The sequence below is a fragment of the Lissotriton helveticus genome, chromosome 7 (genome assembly GCF_964261635.1).
Source record: "Lissotriton helveticus chromosome 7, aLisHel1.1, whole genome shotgun sequence".
Taxonomy (NCBI): domain Eukaryota; kingdom Metazoa; phylum Chordata; class Amphibia; order Caudata; family Salamandridae; genus Lissotriton; species Lissotriton helveticus.
In genome coordinates this window covers 1,908,610,575-1,908,636,720 of record NC_136068.1, presented here as the reverse complement: position 1 = coordinate 1,908,636,720, position 26,146 = coordinate 1,908,610,575, and the positions used below count along the sequence as shown (strand labels likewise).

General features: G+C 41.3%; 1 protein-coding gene and 1 long non-coding RNA gene across 2 annotated transcripts; both read right to left on the bottom strand.

Annotated features, from left to right (window-relative positions):
- Positions 1-1,650: 1,650 nt before the first annotated feature.
- Positions 1,651-4,672, bottom strand: LOC144767858 (uncharacterized). The gene is made up of 2 exons (XR_013598363.1): positions 3,762-4,672; positions 1,651-1,884 (listed from the first exon to the last, which is right to left on the bottom strand). It is a non-coding gene; the product is annotated as an uncharacterized LOC144767858 (long non-coding RNA).
- Positions 4,673-11,567: 6,895 nt separating this feature from the next.
- LOC144770877 (trypsin-like) lies at positions 11,568-24,201 on the bottom strand. Its single transcript, XM_078655669.1, has 5 exons — positions 24,130-24,201; positions 19,284-19,443; positions 17,098-17,351; positions 13,671-13,807; positions 11,568-11,801 (listed from the first exon to the last, which is right to left on the bottom strand). Exons 1-5 carry the CDS (start codon positions 24,167-24,169, stop codon positions 11,652-11,654), a joined length of 741 nt encoding a protein of 246 aa, XP_078511795.1. The 5' UTR covers positions 24,170-24,201; the 3' UTR covers positions 11,568-11,651.
- Positions 24,202-26,146: the final 1,945 nt, after the last annotated feature.

The window sequence follows — 26,146 nt, the reverse complement described above, 5'->3', positions numbered from 1 at the left end:
GAGGCAATTCTTTCAAGGTCTCTAGGGATTCTGTGGTCCTCTGTAGGTCTGGGGTGACTCATGACTGCATGAGTGCCCAGGATCATGTGGCTGACATGAAGGTGGCTGTTGAGCTTCCCCTGTGGAATCCAGAAACAACATAGTGCATGCCTGAGCAGCAGACCTTAATATAGCATACAATGGCCCTTGAAACATCAGATGAGTGGTGTGCACATGAAGAGATCATGGGAGCAAGTCTGAATGGATGTCAGCTACTGTAGTGGGCCCTGCGTGGGGCTCTATTGCATAGAAATGGTGCAAGGAAGGTATATATGGAACAGATGTGGCATGGGACCAACAAGACCTGCCTACTGCATGTTGGATGACTTAATTTCTCAAATCGTTGGGATTAACCTATAATTGTAATATTTGGAGGTGGGACAGATACTCGTAAAGGTGGCCCTTATGATACACAAAGAGAACTGGAAGAGGGAAATGGGGAAAATTGAAAGGCTTGTGTCCAGATATCAGCAGCAGCCTGAATCAGTAGATGGTGCAGCAAGTTTAAAAACTTGTGCGAAGGAAGGAAAGGGCTTGGTTAATAAATCCCCTATTGTAGTAGCATTTAAGAATCTGAAAAACACAATTGCCAACATAGGCTGGAAGGTAACCTTGATGGACTATTTCTACTTCCTGTATAGACTAAAGACTGATCAAAACTGAGGGGGAACCACAAGAGGTAGCACAGATCTCCTGTGTGGAAACTACAGTCTGTGAGTAGGAAAAGGCTAAGGAGGATCTGAGTGTTTTCAAGAACAGAGCAGAACCTGTGTTGATTGATACAGAAACCCAGAAGGTGATTGTTGAGGATACCACGAGGGCTAATAACATTGGTTTTCTAGCAGTACCTTGCAGTTTTTTGTCACATTGATGTCTTCTGGAATCCAGAGTATTCATGAGAAGTAACTTGTGTAGGATACAAGCCTTGCAGTGGTACCACTCTGTAAGGTCTACACTCTCTAAACTGGAGGATCTGCTGAAAATGCGGAGTTCAAAAGCCCCATGATTGTTGAACTGATTTACCCAATCGAATGAGAAGTAATCCTGCCAGAACCCAAAAAAGGCAGACTGGATTCTCATCAGGAGACCAAATTCAGATTTTTACAGATTACATCAGTTATACAGTGCCCCATCCTCCATTTGTTACTTGCAAGTCTTGCTACAGCAGACACCTGGAATTATAAGTTTAACTGCACTTGATTTATTAATGGTAAAATGTAATAACTATAATGAGGTACCACCTCTGTCTACCTTTTCCCTCACAGTGTGTTCTTGACATGTGGGATGGAGTACTGCCTCAGTGATATAGTCAGGGTCAGTTCCAGTTTTAGATTACAAAGTATTGCAGTGCATACACTCATTTGCATGGTTGGGCTACAGGTGGAGCAGATGTATTTTTTTTTCAATAAAAATATTTAATCCTGTATCGATATGTGAGATCAAGGAAATCTGCAGCCAGTAGGAACTTTGCTCAACTGCAAGAATTTCCCTGAATTTGTGCAGTTAGTCAATTTTCAGTACACTTTGGCTCAGAAGTGTAAATCCCAGTCCCCCATGGTCTAAGCACAACAAAATACACAAAGTTAATAGTGAAGACAGCAGACACAAAAGTAAGTGTTAATGTGTTTTAATTCAATCTTATGCTTCATTCACAGTATTGATATTCTAAGCGAGATATCTTAGAGTCTCTTAAATTTAGTTAGCAGCCATGGTCTCTTCAATCCATTGGTTGTAGTTGCAGACCTTGGCGTAGACTCCAGGGTAGTTCCTCTGAGCGCACCCGTATCCCCAGGAGACAACACCCTGGAGCTCGCCGTTGCAGACCACTGGGCCACCGGAGTCACCCTGATGGAGAGAAACAGTTATTACTACACTGTACTGGATATGTTGTTGCTTAAAACAAACATATGTTGAACATCCACCTATCATACGAGTCTGAACTACACATGGAGTAATCAACAATGTAGTAGCAAGGTTTATCTCAGATCCAAACCTTAATGACCAAACAATATGTGTGGTTGGTTTATAGAAGTATTGGTCCCAAAAACTTTAATACATCTACAAAATGTGCCAGAGTAAAAAAATCTTACTGGATGTAATTCAATCACACAATATGAATTAGGACTATACATTTCTCAGCACACTAACACATGCAGAGCAGTATATAAAAATGGCGGCCACAGTGGTTTCCAGTCATCAGTTCTCCATTAACGCTTTGTGTTTTACAGTTTCCTCCATCCGCCATCATGGAATGTGCAGCTCCAAGCATCCTGTTCTATATCTATCCTATCTTCCCTTTCCAGATTTGAATGAAGAATTTTGGAGCTCAGTTCATAACAGTACTGCCCAATAGTGTAGACTGATATATTTGTCCTTTCTTGAAACTGATAAATGAAATATTTATGGGAAGCTTAAAGCATGCTGGCTTGCAGCTTCACTCATTTATTTTAAACAAGTTTGCTAAAGAGATCCTGTGCTCCAGCAAGAAGGTCCTTACTGTATGCAGGGCCAAAAGTGACTGTTATTTAATGGTTTATGTTAGTGGTACCACACGCCTTCTATTCTCCTTTCACTGATCCAAAAGCTCTGGCACTAATATTAGCTGCCTAGTGCTAACGCAGGTATCCTTCCACCATAGTGCAAGGGCGCCTGCGATGCAGGGAATAATTGTTTATGTGCAGGAAGGTGTCCATTCCAGCCTGTAAACAGTCAAAAATAAATGGCAATTTGTTACTTCTATGTGTGCTGCATTCTGCAGCACACAGAAGTAGCAAATCGTTATAAAAAAAAAAATGATTGTTTATGGGCAAAAAGGGACCTTTCCTGCACATAAAAACCATTATTGGTGTTTTGCTCTCTCTATGTGTGTTACAGAATGCATCAGACATGAAAAAGCAAAAACGAGGAGAAATAAAAGTATTCCTCATGTTGTGCAATTTCAACTCCTGCTATTGCATGGCGTTAGTTTTTAGCGTTGCCTCAGGTTTACACATCCTTGTAAATGTGAGGCAATGTCAAAATCCAATGGGTCTTGCGGTGGAATGCCCTCAGCAACACCTGTTGCAAGCTCCTTTCACGCAAAGTGATGTGTGTGAACGAGGCGGTTGAGCCACTCAAAGTGGGTTAGCGCCGCTTTGTAAATATGGAGAAAGGCACAGTGCCATCAGAACATCACTAAAAGTGACATTCTGGTGGCGCTATTCCCTAGTAAATATACCCCTCTTTATTTACCCACAGCCCCTCTCATTGCAGAAATTTACAAATCCTTGAAACCTTTAGTCCTGTCCATTTTGAGCAGGTAAAACACCTGTAGTGCTTTTATGATTATAATTGTGGTGACCTATGAAACGTTCTGGAAACTTCACTGATTCTGCCTGTGTTATTTAAAACATACCCACCTCCAGTAAAAGGACCCCCCCCCCCCAATGATAATCAGGTGGTCCCTCTTCTATCCCAAAATAAAAATGTACTTACTACTCCCCTTAATAGTTCTAAAGTTGCAAGTCCATTCAGAGTGGAAGTAAACCTTCAAATGGACAATATTTTGGGTACTGGCTGACTTTTATGGTTGCCCCTTTTCAGGAACACACACAAATCCCCCAAACACCCCTGGATTTTCAAACACATACAACGAAACGGGAGGAGTGTCAACGTTGGGAGTCAAAACCCCCCTGGCAATAGTGTCAGAAAAATGAATATTGAGTTGAAAATGCATGAGTTACCTGGCAAGAGTCTTTGCCTCCCTCCAAGTATCCAACGCAGATCATGTTATCGGTGATTTCACCAGGATATGCATCGCGGCACTGTTTGTCAGTGAGGATTGGAGCGTTGACGCACTGGAGGAGATCTGGGTAGTTACCTGCAGGAGATCATGGTGGTAGGGTTACACAATCTGAGGCATTAAACCTTGCAAGCAATAACCTGTTTGCATTGCTCACCAATTTCAAAGAAACAGCAATTTAGTAATCTGATGCATATGGTTAATTATTGGAAATAATTGGGGCAAATAATACTCATTCAAAATGTCGGCTGAGCGAGGCTCACATGCGGTCAAATAATATGAAGCCATGTTCATGTGGTAATGAAGGTCCACGCAGGTGCGAGGTAGATTAAGAAGTTTTATTGCAGTAAGTTGCATGTAGACATGTTTCTGTGACGCAGCCCGTCGAGGAGCAGCCTGTCTGCTGCTCAGCCCATTCGCAACTGTCAGACTACACCTCACAGGCAACCAAGATTCCAATACGCATCATCACTCTAACATTCCATGCAGCACACAGCATATTCACACTGGCTGAGCAGGTGGTGAAAATCTCAGAACATTAACACGAGCAGGATATTACATATCCCCCTTTCTTATAGAACAGAAGCATAAGTCCTGTTGTTAAATAAGATATAATGATAGGAACCCGGAAAAAGGGATAAAAGGAACACTAATGCAACAAACAAAATGTAATAGCGAAAGAACAAATAGGAAAGAGCGAAGAGATAGGTGGATGAAAACGAAGAGGAAGCAAAGGGTAAATACACAAAAATAGTAATGACACATCCTATCTAACAAGGAATTACAGAAGAGAAGAAAACAGTAATAAGGCGCAAGAAACAAGAAGGTAGAAGGTAGACATAGATGCACCAAAGACTCCTACTAAACACACCCACTGGCCAGACAGGCATGCATGGAAGGAAGAAATAGCATGACACAAACTGAACAAGCTATACACCCAGACACACAAAGGAAAGGTGGGAGGATCTCCTCCTAAACATAGAAGAAAAAGAAAGACCCTACAGTGGGAAAAGACATATACAAAAAAGAAAGACAACCAAGAGTGGTCCGGAATCCAAGGATGTAAAGAGGATAGGACATCACAGGAGAACTGAACAAGCAAGAAAACAGAGAACATGAGAAGAAAATACAGGAAGTATTGCTCATCCTTCACAATTTTCAAATTGACAATGTAATCAAACATAAGCATAACGTTGCGAGTAAATAACAGGAAAGTGTAACTGTAGACTTAAATATACTGTACCCCAACAGGGTATAGATAATGTAGAAGATGGGAAAGACACCCATTAGGGATAAACCTCAAGTAAGGGTAACCACAGGCAGAGAAGGGACTAACACCCAATAAGACACACCCTGAGAATTGGTAATAATGGACCACTACTGCGTGAAGACCCTTGACCTACCCCTGACATGAGGGTGGTTAAATAATGTAAATGGGACTGAACCCCATGACCTACCCCTGACATAAGTGCAAAAGCTAATGTAAATGTGACTGAAACCCAGACCCACTCCTGACATAAGGGAAGTTAGGTAATGTAAAAGGCACTGACACTCATGAGAAGATACTCAGTTTGGGGGTTATACAACAGAAAACCCCTAAGAAAGCAAATAAAAACAATAAGTCTAATGTACTGTGTGAAAGAGGCGTTAAAACAAAGTAGTATCTAAAACTAGATGCTAAAGAGAGGAATAGGTAAAGTTGAAAAAAACCCTCAGCCAAGTACTGCTATAGAAACTGTACAGCAGGTACATTGAGTCAAGATAAGGAGAAATTCTCGAAGACATATTGACCCTAGCAAGTATAAGGTAAGTGCAAAAAATACATTACCTACAATGTCAAGTAATGCGGCTTTACAGGAACACAAAATGTAATAAATAATTAAGCATGGGGATGTGGACATCACTCCAATAACTAGACATATAGTTCAAGAAATCAGCTCAACATTCACCTGTGAAACACATGAACATCATTGCAATGACTGTCACAGGAAGTCTGTTGGATTGAAACTTATCATATGTTGCCATGTGCCGTCGCAATATTGTCCCGAGAAGCTGTGTAAAAATGTGCACTTCTGTCTAAAAGAACTGTCATACGCCATAGAAATCCAGTTGTAGCACGTAGGTAGTCACCAACTCGTCTCCAGAATAATGTGGTAATGAAGGTGCACGCAGGTAGGAGGTAGATTAACCCCTTCGATGCTTGTGACGGAACCATTCCATCATGCCTCACGCTTGAGCTGTGCGGATGACGGAATGGTTCCGTCACGACCACACCCAGTTATGGAATGTCCAGCACCGGGGGGAAATCGGCGCCGCACGCAAGGTGTTAAGAAGTTTTATTGAAGTAAGTTGCATGTAGATATGTTCCTGTGAAGCAGCCCCACCAGGAGCAGCTTGCCTCCTGCTCAGCCCATTCGCAACTGTCAAACTACACTTTACAGGCACCCAACTTTCCAATACATATCATCACTCCAACATTCCATGCAGCACAGAGCACATTCACACTGGCTGAGCAGGTGGCAAAAATGGCAGAGCATTAAAATGAGCAGGATACTACAGTTCACATATGTGCACACATTAAAAGCGATTGGTGAATGCCTGTGCTTTTTGTGCATGGTGTGCTGCATGATCAAGCCCAGTCTCAGGCATGTGACAGGAAGCAGTTGCTGATGGGGATGCAGTTTACCCCACCCACCTTTATAGGGGGAGGTTAAGCGCACCGATTTGCCTCTATCCCCCTCCACCCCTCCCTCCTCCTCTCTATAGATCCTCCAGTATTCCAGGCCAGCTGCTCAGCTTTGGCTTATACCACTGAATATGTGTGTGGGGGGAAGGAGAGGGGTCAAGGAGATACCCAAGCTAGAGCTGCTTAAGAGCTACAAAGCATCTACATTGAATGAAAAATCCTTTGATCTGGTGCTTCAGCTTTAAACCCCCTGCTGTTATTGATAAAGTAGAGGAGGAACAGCAAGTTATTTATTCCTTTATTTGATATGAAAGAACATGTCCTGTGGTTTCACAAGGTATCCTTGATGAATTGTTCATCAGTGAATCCTCGTGTTGTTACTGATCTGCCGCCGCTAAGTTAAAGTACGCAGGTTTAACTGACACTCCTAGAGATGTCATGATTCAGAGTGATGTATGTACACATTGCAGCAAACCATTATGTCTATCAAGCAGAACAAAGATGGACAATTTCATGAATTGCTGCACTTTTGGATGAGATACAATAGATATCCTGCCTTGGGAATAGAATCATCTGACCATTCTCTGAATCCTTAAGATACAAAACGATTGTTTTAAACATCCAATCATGAATATTTGTTTTGAATTGGAAATGTGACAAGAAGGGCCAGGTATAGCCCCCTATTTACTCCCCTAATTCCTCAAATGAGAGCAGTCCACTCTGACTACAGCATGATATCCTTCGGTAAAGGGGTGTACCAGATGTTCTAGGCCCCCAAAGCATAGCTATCACTAATGTGACTCCTCCAGTGGTACAAGGAGCCCATTGCACCCCAACTATGGCTGTCTATTATGACATCACCAGAGGGATGCGGGGACCCAATTTCTGTTTTTGCACTATTAATCTTGCCACCCTTGCTCTCCTATTGAAGGATCTCAATTGAAGTTATGAGTCCATGCTACAAGCAAGGGTGTGGAATTAGGGCACTGTTCTTTATTGAATGGTATACCATCCATGACAGTCCATCTGACAAGCTCAGGGCTTAATTTGTAAATAAAGAGGACCCAGGGCCCAAGGTGTTACTCAGGAGGCCACTGCAAGATGACAAAACTGCCACATGCCCGTATAAATGCACCCCACTAAATATCGCACCACTATAAATGTGGCAGCTTGGACAATTCAAGGTAACCCTAAGCTGGCCTGGATGCTCTAAAATTATTTTTTAAATGTGTTTTTTTTTGCACTAACTAGACCCTAAGGTATCCGAGCACTTTACATGAGCACCAGTTATGTTACAGACGGACACATTCATTTTTGTTTAGGGCCAGATGTAGGTAGCCCAATACCGGTCGGTAACGGCAGAAATTACCGAATTTCGGCTGTTACAGACCGGTATTAGGCATTTGAGATGTAGGGGCCAATTTTAAGGATTCAGTAATTTACGGAATCAGTATTTCAAGGAATCGGTAAATTACCAAATCCTTAAAATACCGATTTGGTAAATTACTGAATCCGTAATGTAGGGAGCACTCAAGTGAGTGCATTTCTGAGTTAAGGATTCGGTATTTACCGCCAACTGAAAGTTGGTGCTAAATATCGAAAACCTTTGAAAAAGCAAATTTGTGCTTTTCCAATAGCGCCATGTGGCAGACATACATGCCCTTAGTGCATGTATGTGTGCCACATGTGCACACATTCACGATTCACGATTCAGGGGTGCAACAGGGTGTCAATGTGACACTCTGCCACCTTTGAATATGCACCCCCTATTACCGAATCGGTAATAGTGAATGGCATCCCATTCATTCCTATGGGCCTCAAGGCCCATAGGAATGAATGGGAATTATCAAATCGGTAAATACCAAATCGGTATTTACCAAATTTTACCGATTTGGTAAAATTTACCGAATCAAAAACCTACATACCATTTACCGATTCGGAAATACAGAATCGGTAGAATTCGGTATTTTAGAATCGGTAAATTTGGAATACCTACATATGTCCCAAAGTGATTTGCCCAGAATCATAGAATGTTGAGCGCCCCTGCTGAGACACAAACCCGGTTCCCCGGCTCCAGGTCGACCGCCCTAGCCGCTAGGCCGCATTCTCTCCCCTTTAATTGTTAAGCGCATCTGCTCTGTTCAAAGAGAGACAGATAGTGCCATATTGTGGTGGAATGTTATAAGTATCTGCTGGTGTTATCAATCAGGCATCCGTACCAAGCATTGGCAAACACCAGCACATATTAGGCACTGTCTATGCCATTACCTTTATTTGAGATTGCAACAATCCAATTTCCGATATGACACTATGGAACACTGGGTATGCTACATTGGTTTATGAAAACCTTCTCCCCGAATTCAAGAACAATTGGGCAGGCAAGGAAATATGAAAAGGGAGAGAACTTATAAAGACCAATATACCCAGTGCAGAAAGGATATACTGCTAAAAGAGCATTCCATCAACAGAGTGTAAAATATCCTAAACTGTAGATGTAAAAACAGAAGAACACTCATCACAATGTTCAAGCAGAGGTTTCATACCTGTCATTATTGTCTATCTGGCACACTATTGTCCTCAGTGCATCTCACAGCATAATATTATTCTAATATACATTTTATCATCCAAGGTAGATCAAAAAGATTTTCAAATCCCGTTCTGGGTATTTTAGAAAACGTGCATATCTGTTGCTGGGGATTTGGCTCAAATAGGTGTACTGTAGGAGTTCATGTTATGTCACTCCATGGCATGCCTTCAAGTTCATTTTCATGTGGGCATGAAGTTATGTATCAGGTACTAGTGAAAATAAAATGACCCTATATAAACATTAGAAAGTACAAATTGCATAGCAGCTGTAGGCTGAGATGAAGAGGCATGTGTGTGTGTGTGGGGGGGTGCCTGTGAGTATGTGTGTGTGTTATTGATCACAATCAACTTCAGCTATTTAAACAACTTCAACTCTTTTCACATTCATTTGTTCCAGTTTTGGCACTATTATCCGAAATCTTACATGAAAACATCTAGAGTCAGGTGCCATACTAATGCATCTTAGATCATCTGGATGATGTAAAGCCTCTCTTTACTTCTGGAATATATGTAAAGCTTTAACATGTTTCAGTTTTCCTTTCCGTATGCATGAAAGCAGTGAGCCATAAGTGATGAAATAAAAATCTATTATTAGTTTTCATGAATATCACGCTCTACATTTCCTTGCTTTTCTTTACCATGGACGAAGATATACCACAAATTCTTCACCGTGGCTGAAAATGTGAACATAAAATGTGGAATGCTTCAAGCTCCTATTTTTCTAAAGTGAAACATAAGGGGGGACTTCGCTGTGCTATGGATCAAAAGTAGTCATGGAGCTCCGGCATTGACCTATTTTTATGGTGTTCCAATCTGGGGACTGTGGACAAAGAGGCAATTCTTTCAAGGTCTCTAGGGATTCTGTGGTCCTCTGTAGGTCTGGGGTGACTCATGACTGCATGAGTGCCCAGGATCATGTGGCTGACATGAAGGTGGCTGTTGAGCTTCCCCTGTGGAATCCAGAAACAACATAGTGCATGCCTGAGCAGCAGACCTTAATATAGCATACAATGGCCCTTGAAACATCAGATGAGTGGTGTGCACATGAAGAGATCATGGGAGCAAGTCTGAATGGATGTCAGCTACTGTAGTGGGCCCTGCGTGGGGCTCTATTGCATAGAAATGGTGCAAGGAAGGTATATATGGAACAGATGTGGCATGGGACCAACAAGACCTGCCTACTGCATGTTGGATGACTTAATTTCTCAAATCGTTGGGATTAACCTATAATTGTAATATTTGGAGGTGGGACAGATACTCGTAAAGGTGGCCCTTATGATACACAAAGAGAACTGGAAGAGGGAAATGGGGAAAATTGAAAGGCTTGTGTCCAGATATCAGCAGCAGCCTGAATCAGTAGATGGTGCAGCAAGTTTAAAAACTTGTGCGAAGGAAGGAAAGGGCTTGGTTAATAAATCCCCTATTGTAGTAGCATTTAAGAATCTGAAAAACACAATTGCCAACATAGGCTGGAAGGTAACCTTGATGGACTATTTCTACTTCCTGTATAGACTAAAGACTGATCAAAACTGAGGGGGAACCACAAGAGGTAGCACAGATCTCCTGTGTGGAAACTACAGTCTGTGAGTAGGAAAAGGCTAAGGAGGATCTGAGTGTTTTCAAGAACAGAGCAGAACCTGTGTTGATTGATACAGAAACCCAGAAGGTGATTGTTGAGGATACCACGAGGGCTAATAACATTGGTTTTCTAGCAGTACCTTGCAGTTTTTTGTCACATTGATGTCTTCTGGAATCCAGAGTATTCATGAGAAGTAACTTGTGTAGGATACAAGCCTTGCAGTGGTACCACTCTGTAAGGTCTACACTCTCTACACTGGAGGATCTGCTGAAAATGCGGAGTTCAAAAGCCCCATGATTGTTGAACTGATTTACCCAATCGAATGAGAAGTAATCCTGCCAGAACCCAAAAAAGGCAGACTGGATTCTCATCAGGAGACCAAATTCAGATTTTTACAGATTACATCAGTTATACAGTGCCCCATCCTCCATTTGTTACTTGCAAGTCTTGCTACAGCAGACACCTGGAATTATAAGTTTAACTGCACTTGATTTATTAATGGTAAAATGTAATAATGAGGTACCACCTCTGTCTACCTTTTCCCTCACAGTGTGTTCTTGACATGTGGGATGGAGTACTGCCTCAGTGATATAGTCAGGGTCGGTTCCAGTTTTAGATTACAAAGTATTGCAGTGCATACACTCATTTGCATGGTTGGGCTACAGGTGGAGCAGATGTATTTTTTTTTCAATAAAAATATTTAATCCTGTATCGATATGTGAGATCAAGGAAATCTGCAGCCAGTAGGAACATTGCTCAACTGCAAGAATTTCCCTGAATTTGTGCAGTTAGTCAATTTTCAGTACACTTTGGCTCAGAAGTGTAAATCCGAGTCCCCCATGGTCTATGCACAACAAAATACACAAAGTTAATAGTGAAGACAGCATACACAAAAGTAAGTGTTAATGTGTTTTAATTCAATCTTATGCTTCATTCACAGTATTGATATTCTAAGCGAGATATCTTAGAGTCTCTTAAATTTAGTTAGCAGCCATGGTCTCTTCAATCCATTGGTTGTAGTTGCAGACCTTGGCGTAGACTCCAGGGTAGTTCCTCTGAGCGCACCCATATCCCCAGGAGACAACACCCTGGAGCTCGCCGTTGCAGACCACTGGGCCACCGGAGTCACCCTGATGGAGAGAAACAGTTATTACTACACAGTACTGGATATGTTGTTGCTTAAAACAAACATATGTTGAACATCCACCTATCATACTAGTCTGAACTACACATGGAGTAATCAACAATGTAGTAGCAAGGTTTATCTCAGATCCAAACCTTAATGACCAAACAATATGTGTGGTTGGTTTATAGAAGTATTGGTCCCAAAAACTTTAATACATCTACAAAATGTGCCAGAGTAAAAAAATCTTACTGGATGTAATTCAATCACACAATATGAATTAGGACTATACATTTCTCAGCACACTAACACATGCAGAGCAGTATATAAAAATGGCGGCCACAGTGGTTTCCAGTCATCAGTTCTCCATTAACGCTTTGTGTTTTACAGTTTCCTCCATCCGCCATCATGGAATGTGCAGCTCCAAGCATCCTGTTCTATATCTATCCTATCTTCCCTTTCCAGATTTGAATGAAGAATTTTGGAGCTCAGTTCATAACAGTACTGCCCAATAGTGTAGACTGATATATTTGTCCTTTCTTGAAACTGATAAATGAAATATTTATGGGAAGCTTAAAGCATGCTGGCTTGCAGCTTCACTCATTTATTTTAAACAAGTTTGCTAAAGAGATCCTGTGCTCCAGCAAGAAGGTCCTTACTGTATGCAGGGCCAAAAGTGACTGTTATTTAATGGTTTATGTTAGTGGTACCACACGCCTTCTATTCTCCTTTCACTGATCCAAAAGCTCTGGCACTAATATTAGCTGCCTAGTGCTAACGTAGGTATCCTTCCACCATAGTGCAAGGGCGCCTGCGATGCAGGGAATAATTGTTTATGTGCAGGAAGGTGTCCATTCCAGCCTGTAAACAGTCAAAAATAAATGGCAATTTGTTACTTCTATGTGTGCTGCATTCTGCAGCACACAGAAGTAGCAAATCGTTATAAAAAATGATTGTTTATGGGCAAAAAGGGACCTTTCCTGCACATAAAAACCATTATTGGTGTTTTGCTCTCTCTATGTGTGTTACAGAATGCATCAGACATGAAAAAGCAAAAACGAGGAGAAATAAAAGTATTCCTCACGTTGTGCAATTTCAACTCCTGCTATTGCATGGCGTTAGTTTTTAGCGTTGCCTCAGGTTTACACATCCTTGTAAATGTGAGGCAATGTCAAAATCCAATGGGTCTTGCGGTGGAATGCCCTCAGCAACACCTGTTGCAAGCTCCTTTCACGCAAAGTGATGTGTGTGAACGAGGCGGTTGAGCCACTCAAAGTGGGTTAGCGCCGCTTTGTAAATATGGAGAAAGGCACAGTGCCATCAGAACATCACTAAAAGTGACATTCTGGTGGCGCTATTCCCTAGTAAATATACCCCTCTTTATTTACCCACAGCCCCTCTCATAGCAGAAATTTACAAATCCTTGAAACCTTTAGTCCTGTCCATTTTGAGCAGGTAAAACACCTGTAGTGCTTTTATGATTATAATTGTGGTGACCTATGAAACGTTCTGGAAACTTCACTGATTCTGCCTGTGTTATTTAAAACATACCCACCTCCAGTAAAAGGACCCCCCCCCAATGATAATCAGGTGGTCCCTCTTCTATCCCAAAATAAAAATGTACTTACTACTCCCCTTAATAGTTCTAAAGTTGCAAGTCCATTCAGAGTGGAAGTAAACCTTCAAATGGACAATATTTTGGGTACTGGCTGACTTTTATGGTTGCCCCTTTTCAGGAACACACACAAATCCCCCAAACACCCCTGGATTTTCAAACACATACAACGAAACGGGAGGAGTGTCAACGTTGGGAGTCAAAACCCCCCTGGCAATAGTGTCAGAAAAATGAATATTGAGTTGAAAATGCATGAGTTACCTGGCAAGAGTCTTTGCCTCCCTCCAAGTATCCAACGCAGATCATGTTATCGGTGATTTCACCAGGATATGCATCGCGGCACTGTTTGTCAGTGAGGATTGGAGCGTTGACGCACTGGAGGAGATCTGGGTAGTTACCTGCAGGAGATCATGGTGGTAGGGTTACACAATCTGAGGCATTAAACCTTGCAAGCAATAACCTGTTTGCATTGCTCACCAATTTCAAAGAAACAGCAATTTAGTAATCTGATGCATATGGTTAATTATTGGAAATAATTGGGGAAAATAATACTCATTCAAAATGTCGGCTGAGCGAGGCTCACATGCGGTCAAATAATATGAAGCCATGTTCATGTGGTAATGAAGGTCCACGCAGGTGCGAGGTAGATTAAGAAGTTTTATTGCAGTAAGTTGCATGTAGACATGTTTCTGTGACGCAGCCCGTCGAGGAGCAGCCTGTCTGCTGCTCAGCCCATTCGCAACTGTCAGACTACACCTCACAGGCAACCAAGATTCCAATACGCATCATCACTCTAACATTCCATGCAGCACACAGCATATTCACACTGGCTGAGCAGGTGGTGAAAATCTCAGAACATTAACACGAGCAGGATATTACATATCCCCCTTTCTTATAGAACAGAAGCATAAGTCCTGTTGTTAAATAAGATATAATGATAGGAACCCGGAAAAAGGGATAAAAGGAACACTAATGCAACAAACAAAATGTAATAGCGAAAGAACAAATAGGAAAGAGCGAAGAGATAGGTGGATGAAAACGAAGAGGAAGCAAAGGGTAAATACACAAAAATAGTAATGACACATCCTATCTAACAAGGAATTACAGAAGAGAAGAAAACAGTAATAAGGCGCAAGAAACAAGAAGGTAGAAGGTAGACATAGATGCACCAAAGACTCCTACTAAACACACCCACTGGCCAGACAGGCATGCATGGAAGGAAGAAATAGCATGACACAAACTGAACAAGCTATACACCCAGACACACAAAGGAAAGGTGGGAGGATCTCCTCCTAAACATAGAAGAAAAAGAAAGACCCTACAGTGGGAAAAGACATATACAAAGAAGAAAGACAACCAAGAGTGGTCCGGAATCCAAGGATGTAAAGAGGATAGGACATCACAGGAGAACTGAACAAGCAAGAAAACAGAGAACATGAGAAGAAAATACAGGAAGTATTGCTCATCCTTCACAATTTTCAAATTGACAATGTAATCAAACATAAGCATAACGTTGCGAGTAAATAACAGCAAAGTGTAACTGTAGACTTAAATAAACTGTACCCCAACAGGGTATAGTTAATGTAGAAGATGGGAAAGACACCCATTAGGGATAAACCTCAAGTAAGGGTAACCACAGGCAGAGAAGGGACTAACACCCAATAAGACACACCCTGAGAATTGGTAATAATGGACCACTACTGCGTGAAGACCCTTGACCTACCCCTGACATGAGGGTGGTTAAATAATATAAATGGGACTGAACCCCATGACCTACCCCTGACATAAGTGCAAAAGCTAATGTAAATGTGACTGAAACCCAGACCCACTCCTGACATAAGGGAAGTTAGGTAATGTAAAAGGCACTGACACTCATGAGAAGATACTCAGTTTGGGGGTTATACAACAGAAAACCCCTAAGAAAGCAAATAAAAACAATAAGTCTAATGTACTGTGTGAAAGAGGCGTTAAAACAAAGTAGTATCTAAAACTAGATGCTAAAGAGAGGAATAGGTAAAGTTGAAAAAAACCCTCAGCCAAGTACTGCTATAGAAACTGTACAGCAGGTACATTGAGTCAAGATAAGGAGAAATTCTCGAAGACATATTGACCCTAGCAAGTATAAGGTAAGTGCAAAAAATACATTACCTACAATGTCAAGTAATGCGGCTTTACAGGAACACAAAATGTAATAAATAATTAAGCATGGGGATGTGGACATCACTCCAATAACTAGACATATAGTTCAAGAAATCAGCTCAACATTCACCTGTGAAACACATTAACATCATTGCAATGACTGTCACAGGAAGTCTGTTGGATTGAAACTTATCATATGTTGCCATGTGCCGTCGCAATATTGTCCCGAGAAGCTGTGTAAAAATGTGCACTTCTGTCTAAAAGAACTGTCATACGCCATAGAAATCCAGTTGTAGCACGTAGGTAGTCACCAACTCGTCTCCAGAATAATGTGGTAATGAAGGTGCACGCAGGTAGGAGGTAGATTAACCCCTTCGATGCTTGTGACGGAACCATTCCATCATGCCTCACGCTTGAGCTGTGCGGATGACGGAATGGTTCCGTCACGACCACACCCAGTTATGGAATGTCCAGCACCGGGGGGAAATCGGCGCCGCACGCAAGGTGTTAAGAAGTTTTATTGAAGTAAGTTGCATGTAGATATGTTCCTGTGAAGCAGCCCCACCAGGAGCAGCTTGCCTCCTGCTCAGCCCATTCGCAACTGTCAAACTACACTTTACAGGCACCCAACTTTCCAATACATATCATCACTCCAACATTCCATGCAGCACAGAGCACATTCACACTGGCTGAGCAGGTGGCAAAAATGGCAGAGCATTAAAATGAGCAGGATACTACAGTTCACATATGTGCACACATTAAAAGCGATTGGTGAATGCCTGTGCTTTTTGTGCATGGTGTGCTGCATGATCAAGCCCAGTCTCAGGCATGTGACAGGAAGCAGTTGCTGATGGGGATGCAGTTTACCCCACCCACCTTTATAGGGGGAGGTTAAGCGCACCGATTTGCCTCTATCCCCCTCCACCCCTCCCTCCTCCTCTCTATAGATCCTCCAGTATTCCAGGCCAGCTGCTCAGCTTTGGCTTATACCACTGAATATGTGTGTGGGGGGAAGGAGAGGGGTCAAGGAGATACCCAAGCTAGAGCTGCTTGAGAGCTACAAAGCTTGACCCCATTACTGGGGATCCCCAACCCTAAAACCAGGTCTCGGGACAAAAGGTAATTCGTGAAACAGTGGACTCTTTCCTAATATGGACAAGTGAGTCTGTTGGTATGTGAGGTAATCGGGATAAAAATGTGGAGCAGGGAACCACTCTGAACAAAACGTGATGTGGGATAAAGAATATGTTCTCTTACATCACAACAAATGCTGTGGCAGTCTGTCTGACCTGTGCCTATCCAGACATCACTCCAGTCACTGGTAGATGGGAAACAAATTAGTAAGTATCTTCCCACTTACCTTCGTAACATTACCGGCTCAGACATACTCCCTTTTCAGGCAGGGAATATTTGTATTTGCTAATATCAGGTGTAGAATTGCAATGTTGCAAAATATTCTGATGTATATTGTATCTACTAAACAATATCAATTATAATATTATTTCTAAAGAGATACTCTGCACCCTAAGGTTAGGTAGGGTGTACTCACTGCCACTGCTGAGGGTGTTGCCCCATCCTGAGATCAGACAATTGGTTCCAGCGGGAGCGCAACTGGTTGGCAGGGGGATCGCCTGGACGCGTGTGCTGAAGGTGGCGGGTGAATCGAGCTTGATCAGCATGATGTCATTGTCGATGGTCCTGGAGTTGTACTTTGGGTGCTTGATCACTTTGGCGGAATTGATGAACAGTTCACCCCCTTCAATCAGTTCAATGTTGTGTTCACCCAGTCTGACCTGGATCCGGCTGTAAGGGTAAGATTGAAAGTTTATGAATATATCTTTGGTATATAAATTAGATAGCCTAGGAAAACACTCATTAGTCTTTAAAAATGTATGAATAGCTTTGTAGTGTTAGAGATAAATTGTGGGGATGCAATTTTACACCAACCTTAGACTATGCATTTGCACTTGTTAGGTGGGATAAATGTTACGCCTAATTAATGAAAAAATAAATGCAGCCTTTCATAAGATGCGATCAAAGACAATGATTATAGTCTTGGAATTTTATATGACAACCTAATGCATTCTTGGTTTTGTACTGTTTTCCTGCATCCAATGAACTAATTAGAGTAATACACTTGATACCAGTTACTTGGATGCATGAAGCCCAGGGTTGGAAAGAGTGTCTGTAATGTTATGGAGTGAGACTGACACTCTTCCCATTGACATCAGGAAAGGTTGGTGCAAAAAGGGACTGGCACTGATGTAAGCTACATAATCTAGCCCTTCTATATGCAAGGTTATGAAAAATGAGGAAATCTCTTCCCAGGAGATTTGAAGAGTATTGCCAAACTAGATATTAGCATTTGCCCAAGGCTTATAGCATAAAGAATATGCCAGATTGCTGTGGGGCACTCCATGGGTGCCAGACTGCCTTGCCACGAAAAATAGAGCATGTTATCAGAACCATACTTTAATCCCTCCCTGCCATTATGACATTTGGATACATCGCAGATAGTGTCGTCAATACTGCCAAACAGTGTGTGTGTGTATATATGTCAAGGAAAGTGCCCCTGACATGTTTCCTCAAGGTCTGTGCAAACATTCAGGATAATGTCCATCTCTCCTGTATTTGCCACATAGTACAACAAGAATTGACAAACAAATCAGTCTGACCTTTCACATAGCTGCAGCTACCTCAATAAATTACTAGAGGTCCCTTTCCAGTCAGCTAAAATAATGTGAAGGGTTTAAAAAGACTGCAGCCCTGCAGAACTTTATTAGATGCCCCTCTCAAGTCAAGAGACTGTCTAAAAGCTACAACAGCCCTTGATTTTGCCAACTGTCCCTCTTGAGTAAGATCCAACTGTTTAAAATGTCCTTCACAAAGTTGATGGGGTGCGGCTTCAACATAAAAATGTACAACTCTATAAAATGTGCTTGTATTAAAAGTACACAGTACATAGTCCCTAATACTTTCTAATCATAGGTCATTATGAAAATTGTTTAGGGGGTCAGTGAGAAGAATAGGATGCAATAGCCATTAAATCCGGACACCGACCATGGAGAGACCTAAGGTCACTAAGCTTCATAAAAGGCCAACCAGCGATGATCATGATTCAACATCATTTTTGCATTTTTGCATGCCTATGTGAGGTAGTGAATTTCCTCACCATTCCTATGTAGCACAAAAGTGCTAAACCACATTTTCCTCTCAAATACATCTTTAGAGGGAGAAATGATCTTTACAGCTCTTGGGCTTTTTTGCCAAAACAGCAATTATACAGCTACACAAGTAAAGTTCACCTCTGAACCTCCTCCTCAGTGTAATCTAAATGAGTGTGGATATTGCCATCTAATACTCTAATGGTGGATTGTGGTATAAATGCAGCGCGCATTATTATTAACTATGATGGACTAATCACATTGTTTTGCATTCATGTAACTTGTCCAATTTGCAACCCAACATAATGACAATGCACTACAAGCACACAATGGACTCATCATGGGCTTGCAGTGCATTTTCATTTTTGGTTCAATAGTGTAAAAACTAGACTAAGTGGGGGAATCCAATTGTCTTTTTAAAAACTTTTTTTCTGGAAAAGATGTCCACCTGCCTTATCATGTGTTTGAGGATATCTCATGCTTCACAGATGTTGTGGACTAGTGACAACATAAGCCTTTGAAAAATAAACATCATCTTAACCAAATTTGTTTAAGTGGCCAGATGACTTACGATTTGTAGCAGTGAGCGGCAGAGACCACCCATTCATTGTTAATCACAGACCCACCACAGAAGTGGTAGCCAGAGTTCAGGGACGCCTGGTAGGGGACAGAGTTCTGAGGGCAGGTGTACCCTCCGACGATTTTGTCATCATCGTCCACTGGAAAGGCAACTGGAAACAAAGGCCGTGAGAATGTACAGTTTGTCAATCAAGAAAAAGAATCTATGCACAAAGACAACCCATTTCATATTCCTAGACCCAAAATATATTTTTCTAATTTTTAGTTCACTTCACTTCAACAGTCTTTATTCGGTATTATACAAAACACCATAAAGTGTACAGTTTAAAATACTAAAAATACATATAATATTTGACTATACAGCGGGAAAGAAAAAAATTGCATAAAGAGAAAGGTACCGGGACATTCATTACAATTCATTACAATTAATTAAAATGCATTCTAATTTTTTGGTATTTTTCACATACTGGTCCACTTGGTTTCCTCTTATGTTCACTGCTTAATACAATGAAACTCAATATACAGAAAAAAAAGAAACTGTACTATCATAACTGGAAACTCTTACCATTTCTAACTGCTGTCCCCTCAAATGGAATTCACCTTTGTTATTCCCTCCTGAAAACACAACCAGAGCACCTTCTATGTCAAAGCATCGTTGGTCGGTGTAGTACTGAATGATTGTGGGGAAAATACTATGCTACAATAGTATCATAACTGAGTTATTAAATGCCAAGATATAGTGACAGTAAGTATATACAGGTAATTACATCTATTTGTACCTTGAAGATTTACATGTTTTCAAGGTACATAAATATTGAGTAAAGAAAAGTAAATCTATGCGTAGCTGTATATAGGTATCTTGGTATTAGTTTGATAGTCAATATTTTGGCTACAGTTGCTCTGAACATAGACTTAAATGTCCATCCTTCAACTTGCAAGTAAACCCAAGTATGCAACTACATGCATTGCTCTGTGGAAGATGTTGATCTTGCACAACCATAAGAGGTTCCACAGGAGGAATTTAAGTATCTTATATGGTGATGACATCTTCTCAGCCTCAAGCATGGCCTCTGGCGGGCACCCTGGTCACTCTGGTAGAAGTTCCATCTATGTCATGTTGAGTGGCAGATCATTACAGAGATGATGGTGAAGGCCTGAAAACTAGTGCTGCATCAGGGACATTAAAATCTGGTGTCCTGGCTAATTGAGGGATTCTAAGATTTAAGTCTCATCCTCTGTAATTATTGCCTATGGATATGAAATATGTATTTGGTTTCTGTGTCATTCACTTGCCTGGACCACTCCTCACCAGGAACTCTGTGCCTTCTCGCTCCTATTCCCACCAAATAAAGGTTGTTTTAACGTGGGAGCACACCATGTGGATCCACCTGTGGTCCTGCATCATTCTTCCAGGTCATTCATCTACTCGTCTGAGAACCTAGGATAGCTGAGACCTCTCCGCTGAATTACCAACTTGTAATCTGTGCACTCTGAATGTCCTAAACACTGCAGGGCAGATACCTACTGCCAGAGCTAATGTATGATAGTGGAAGCCTCACTGTTAGTAGAGAGTCCAATGGGTTTCTTGTGTGTGACTATGTCAGCTGCAGATTGTCTGGTTTGGGTGAGCTGGGGCAGAACCCGGACCTCAAGCATCAACTCTCTTTCTGACCCATGTTAAATATCTGTAGTTGATTGGGGTTGATTATCAATGTGGGGCTTATTTCGGCAAGTAGTAATGGACATGGCTTCTGGGTCGTCTTGGCCTGGCAATGTCAGTTGGATCGGCTGTTTGCAGCAATAGCAAAATCAAGTCACGAGTCCTGTAGACATGGTAGAGGGATGTGAGCCAACATATCAACAGGGAGAGTCCAGCCAAAACTGGGCCATCAGGCTTATTCTAAAGGTTGTGCATGACTTCAGACCTGGGAATATTTGTCATGTAAATCATGCAACGAACATCGTGGATCACACTGTTAGGGACTGACCCCACAGTTCTCTAGTTTCAAACTGTGCAATTCAGCTACTAGATGAGTATCTCTTTCTCTCATCTCTTTTACATCAAAAGTCACTGCTTTGTTGTTAATTCTTGGTGCATGAGGTTAGGATTTTTCTGCAGGCAGAAGCCACATGAAAGCTCTGTTCATGTTCTTCTCGGGGTTCAAGAGGACCAACGATGAGCCAGAGTCAGGCATCTGGCTTGGGATTTAAGTAGCTCACCCACCTCTAAGACAGGGCCTGGGATTGCAGAGTAACCTACAAAGATGTGTGTGATGTGTCAGCCGGGTCGAGGGCATAGATCTCACTGGGTCCTTGACGTCACCCACTCCACATCAATGGGCTACCTTCATTACTCGTGTTGGGTCCCGCCATATCTCAGTTGCGGCAGTAATTAACAAAATTTGCAATGATCCTAAATTCATGTTTTTTACGGGCAAAAAAACAATGCTTGAATTTCCAACTGTGGAAATCCTTGAAATATTCCATAAAACCATTGCAGTCCCTGTTTTGATTAAACTTTAACATCATATTGCACTCCTTAAGAGTGTTTGTTTTGTTTCATATGTTATGTAGTTTTTTCATGCAACATGGATATTTAGGCCAACTGAATTGGCTCCAGGCATCTGGGTCTGTTAAGGTTGTCGATAAGTTTTCATGATGGGACATGAGTAATAGCTTTGGAGAGTAATCTGAATGCAGAGTGAAATTCTCAAAGTGCCTGTCAGTTTGCCATAAAGGTATTCAGTCTTCTTGAACATGCATTCCTTGGCCTCTCTACAGAACACTCTTAGCAATGGTCACATATATAATGAACTGAGTAAAGGAGTAACAACGCAGTGAAAATATTGATAGCACCAAAGGAACATAAAATGCAGTGCTGAAAACTGAGTTGGTGGAATGTATGTCGGGGGGATGATGACGTGAGGAGATGAACAGATCCTGGAGTAGAAGAGTGTGGCATGGGGTGTGAAGTGGATAATGAACTTAAAACCTAATCTGGACAAGACCAAACTCATTCTGATAGGGGGCACTCAGAACCCATGGAGCTCACACTTGGATCAGTAATCTCCTCCTGTTTCCCTCAGCTAAGAAAGATTAGGAAGATCAGCTGACTACTCACTAGGTAAGCACTGGTGCAGGTTGTCCTTGCCGTGGTTGTATCACATATTGTGAATTCCTTATACTTCGGCATACCAATTTATCTTATTAAAAGACTGCAATTGTTGAAGAATCAGGTGGCTAGACAGATCATCCAGTAGCCCAGATGGCAACACGTCTCCCCTCTTATGAGGAAACTACATTGGCACCCCAGCCCACAATGATGTGCGTTTGAATTTAAAGTTGGCTGCCTTATCTTCAACTCCTTGCTGGCACAAGCCCAAAATGTACTTGTTCAAAAGTATATACTCTATCGCAACCTGCACTCAGCACACATGAATCTCTTGGTCACACCCTCCAACAAACTGAAGGAACTAGGTGGATGCGGATTTGCAGTGCTGGCTCCTAGATTCTGGAACTCACTTCCTCTTGACATCAGAGCCTGCACGGATCTTCTGAGATTCAGAAGTCTTCTCGAGACTTGGCTATTTACCCAAGCTTATAACAAAATCTCAAGCATACAACTGAACAAACAGGGCTCCGGCAAATCCTAGAAACAGCGCCTAGAAACCAATCGGTGTCCGTGCGCTCTATAAGAAATTTTAACATAACATAACAAATGATGATATGTGAGTTATGGAGCTAGAAGATTATATAAAGATGGAGGACAAAAAGGAAGCAAGTGTCTAATCGAGTGAAAGATGCAGAAGAAAGTGGCATGAAGGGGAACAGAGTGAACGAGTCACTCTCAAGACCACTTCCCTTTCTGCAGATCTTAGAAATGTTTAAATCTGTCTCACATTTACAGAATTGAAACAGTTTCAGTTCTCATTATTCACAACAAAGTATTTTTTCCTCATTTATGTGATACTGTTAACAAACACTGCCAAAACCAAAGGCCTGTCTTGTTTTTTAGGAGTATGCCTGTTGTATTATTTGACTGGATGCAATAACATACAACTAACAGAGAAGCATCCAAATATTGACCTAGTTTCCATGTTTTAGGCTACATCCTAAAATTCAAGGGACAAGCTTCTTGAAAGGTTTTCCCAGTTACAAGTCTTTCCCAGGCCCCTTGTAGAGACCACCCACCTTTGTAATCCCTCTTAAAGCACTGGCTGCCTGGGATCAAGACCACAGTTATCCAATCAGTGCTCAGTGTTGGAGATTCATGCCCCTCTTAAGGCCTTACGTGTGGTGCTTGCACACCTGGGACACAGTGCGTCACCAATTGAAGTTGGCTCTTAAATTATGGGTCCACATTACAACATCAGTTTTCCTCTATCCCTCGTGAATGTGAGAAGCATCAGATATAGGATCTTGCATTGCTAATGGTGTGCTGTACCTATTCTGTGTGGGTGGGAAGCTTGTAATCACATGTTTCTGTTCTCTACCCTACACTGCACTGAGGAGGAGCTGTACTAGAGTGGACAACATAGTCCAGTCTACTGCACACAGGTCCTACACTAGCTGACCTTACTTTTCCAGAGAACTGAAAACAAATACCCCTGACCTGTCCATTAGTCCATTATCACTGTGCAGCAGCTCCAGCCTTCTCAATCCTTAGTAGGCAACACCTCTTCGCTTGTTGGAAAATCTCAGAGAGACACCTCCTATCATTACTTACTAAGCTAGTCATCTGCAAGTAGTATGAGAATGGAGTGAATAGTCATCTTGAAAGAAAGAGGACCAATTTAATGGCTCAGGAAATAATATAATTGAATGGTTAGTTTACTCACCAGCTGCTCCAAGGAAGGCGAATAGCAGGAAAAGATGCATGATTGCTGGGAGTCTTCTGAACAGTGGATACAAATGCCTGAAGAAGGCTGGAGTATTTATACCAGTGAAATACATGAATGCTGGTCATTCAAGGTCTTCTGCACCTGCTCACTTTCCCAGGTGATAATTTAGTTTGCGCAACTTGGGTAATTTGTCATGTTAGTGCCTGGCAGACCTTTGCTGCAAGGGAATCTAAGAGCTAGTTGATATGCAAAGTGAGCTAGATTAAAGGTAGTGAGATGGAAACAGGATTATCTTTTAGATATAGTGTGACCTCTGGTACATAAAGAACATTTTGTGAAAACACAATTCTGCTCAAGGATGCTTTGCAAATATCACAAACCTTGCAATTTTATAAATGTATAAAGTTGGCAACATTTGTAAAGCTTTGACCATGGGATTAGATTTTCACACATGAACAATTTGAGGACATGTTTCCTATGAATAGCTTTCTTTTTTTCTGCTTGCTATGCTCTGGGCTATTGCCTGTTCCACAAAGACACAAACACACTTCAATTACAATTTATTGGAGGGCTTGATTTCTATGTACACCTTGCTCTATGGCCGTCATCTAACAATACTTTGTGACGTGGTATCATTTTTAACCAGACTATGGTAGGAAATGTACATAAAAGACCATTATCTCCTCTCCTTTTTAAAGAAATTAAAAAGGAAATATGAAGAGGGCTTTAGTGGATTGGAAACAAGGGTTCATTCACAACAGCTGACTAGCGCTGGACGAATATGAAAGAATAGCAGGCACTAGATACATGTAGATAGAAACAGGACAATTTGTGCTATTACTTTTGGTGTCTATGGGGTGTTTTATCTATTAATATTGTGCATAGGTTACGATCAAAATAAACAAATATTGTCTTGCCTTACAAATAAAATAAAAAATGTCTTACTCTTAAATGGTTAAATATAATAAAAAAGTAAAATAGTACAAAAGCATTGTTACGTTGTCTTAACAATCATATCCAGATCTTAGATTTTCAGGAACTGGTGTTGACCATTCAATCATTTGTAATCACCAGTTTAAGCAATCTGAAAGATAGGAATCTTTAAAAATGTCACAGAATGAGAGCAAAAAATGAACTAAATTATATGAAGAAAGGCAATAAAAAATATTGAGAAGGGTATAGAAGTGGGAAGCTGGCATGTAGCATGGAGGCAGTTACTAGTGATGTCGAAGAGTAACAAAGGGAATTTTGTAGGTTGATTGCATCTAATTCTCTTGGAAACAAGACGATACTTTACAAGAATATGGGTGCTGCACTTCACAATGGTTAGTAGAATACTTCAATGAATGATGCTAGGGCAAAATCATTAGACCTTATCTAAATTAACCAGCAACTTGGGTAATTTGTCATGTTAGTGCCTGGCAGACCTTTGCTGCAAGGGAATCTAAGAGCTAGTTGATATGCAAAGTGAGCTAGATTAAAGGTAGTGAGATGGAAACAGGATTATCTTTTAGATATAGTGTGACCTCTGGTACATAAAGAACATTTTGTGAAAACACAATTCTGCTCAAGGATGCTTTGCAAATATCACAAACCTTGCAATTTTATAAATGTATAAAGTTGGCAACATTTGTAAAGCTTTGACCATGGGATTAGATTTTCACACATGAACAATTTGAGGACATGTTTCCTATGAATAGCTTTCTTTTTTTCTGCTTGCTATGCTCTGGGCTATTGCCTGTTCCACAAAGACACAAACACACTTCAATTACAATTTATTGGAGGGCTTGATTTCTATGTACACCTTGCTCTATGGCCGTCATCTAACAATACTTTGTGACGTGGTATCATTTTTAACCAGACTATGGTAGGAAATGTACATAAAAGACCATTATCTCCTCTCCTTTTTAAAGAAATTAAAAAGGAAATATGAAGAGGGCTTTAGTGGATTGGAAACAAGGGTTCATTCACAACAGCTGACTCGCGCTGGACGAGTATGAAAGAATAGCAGGCA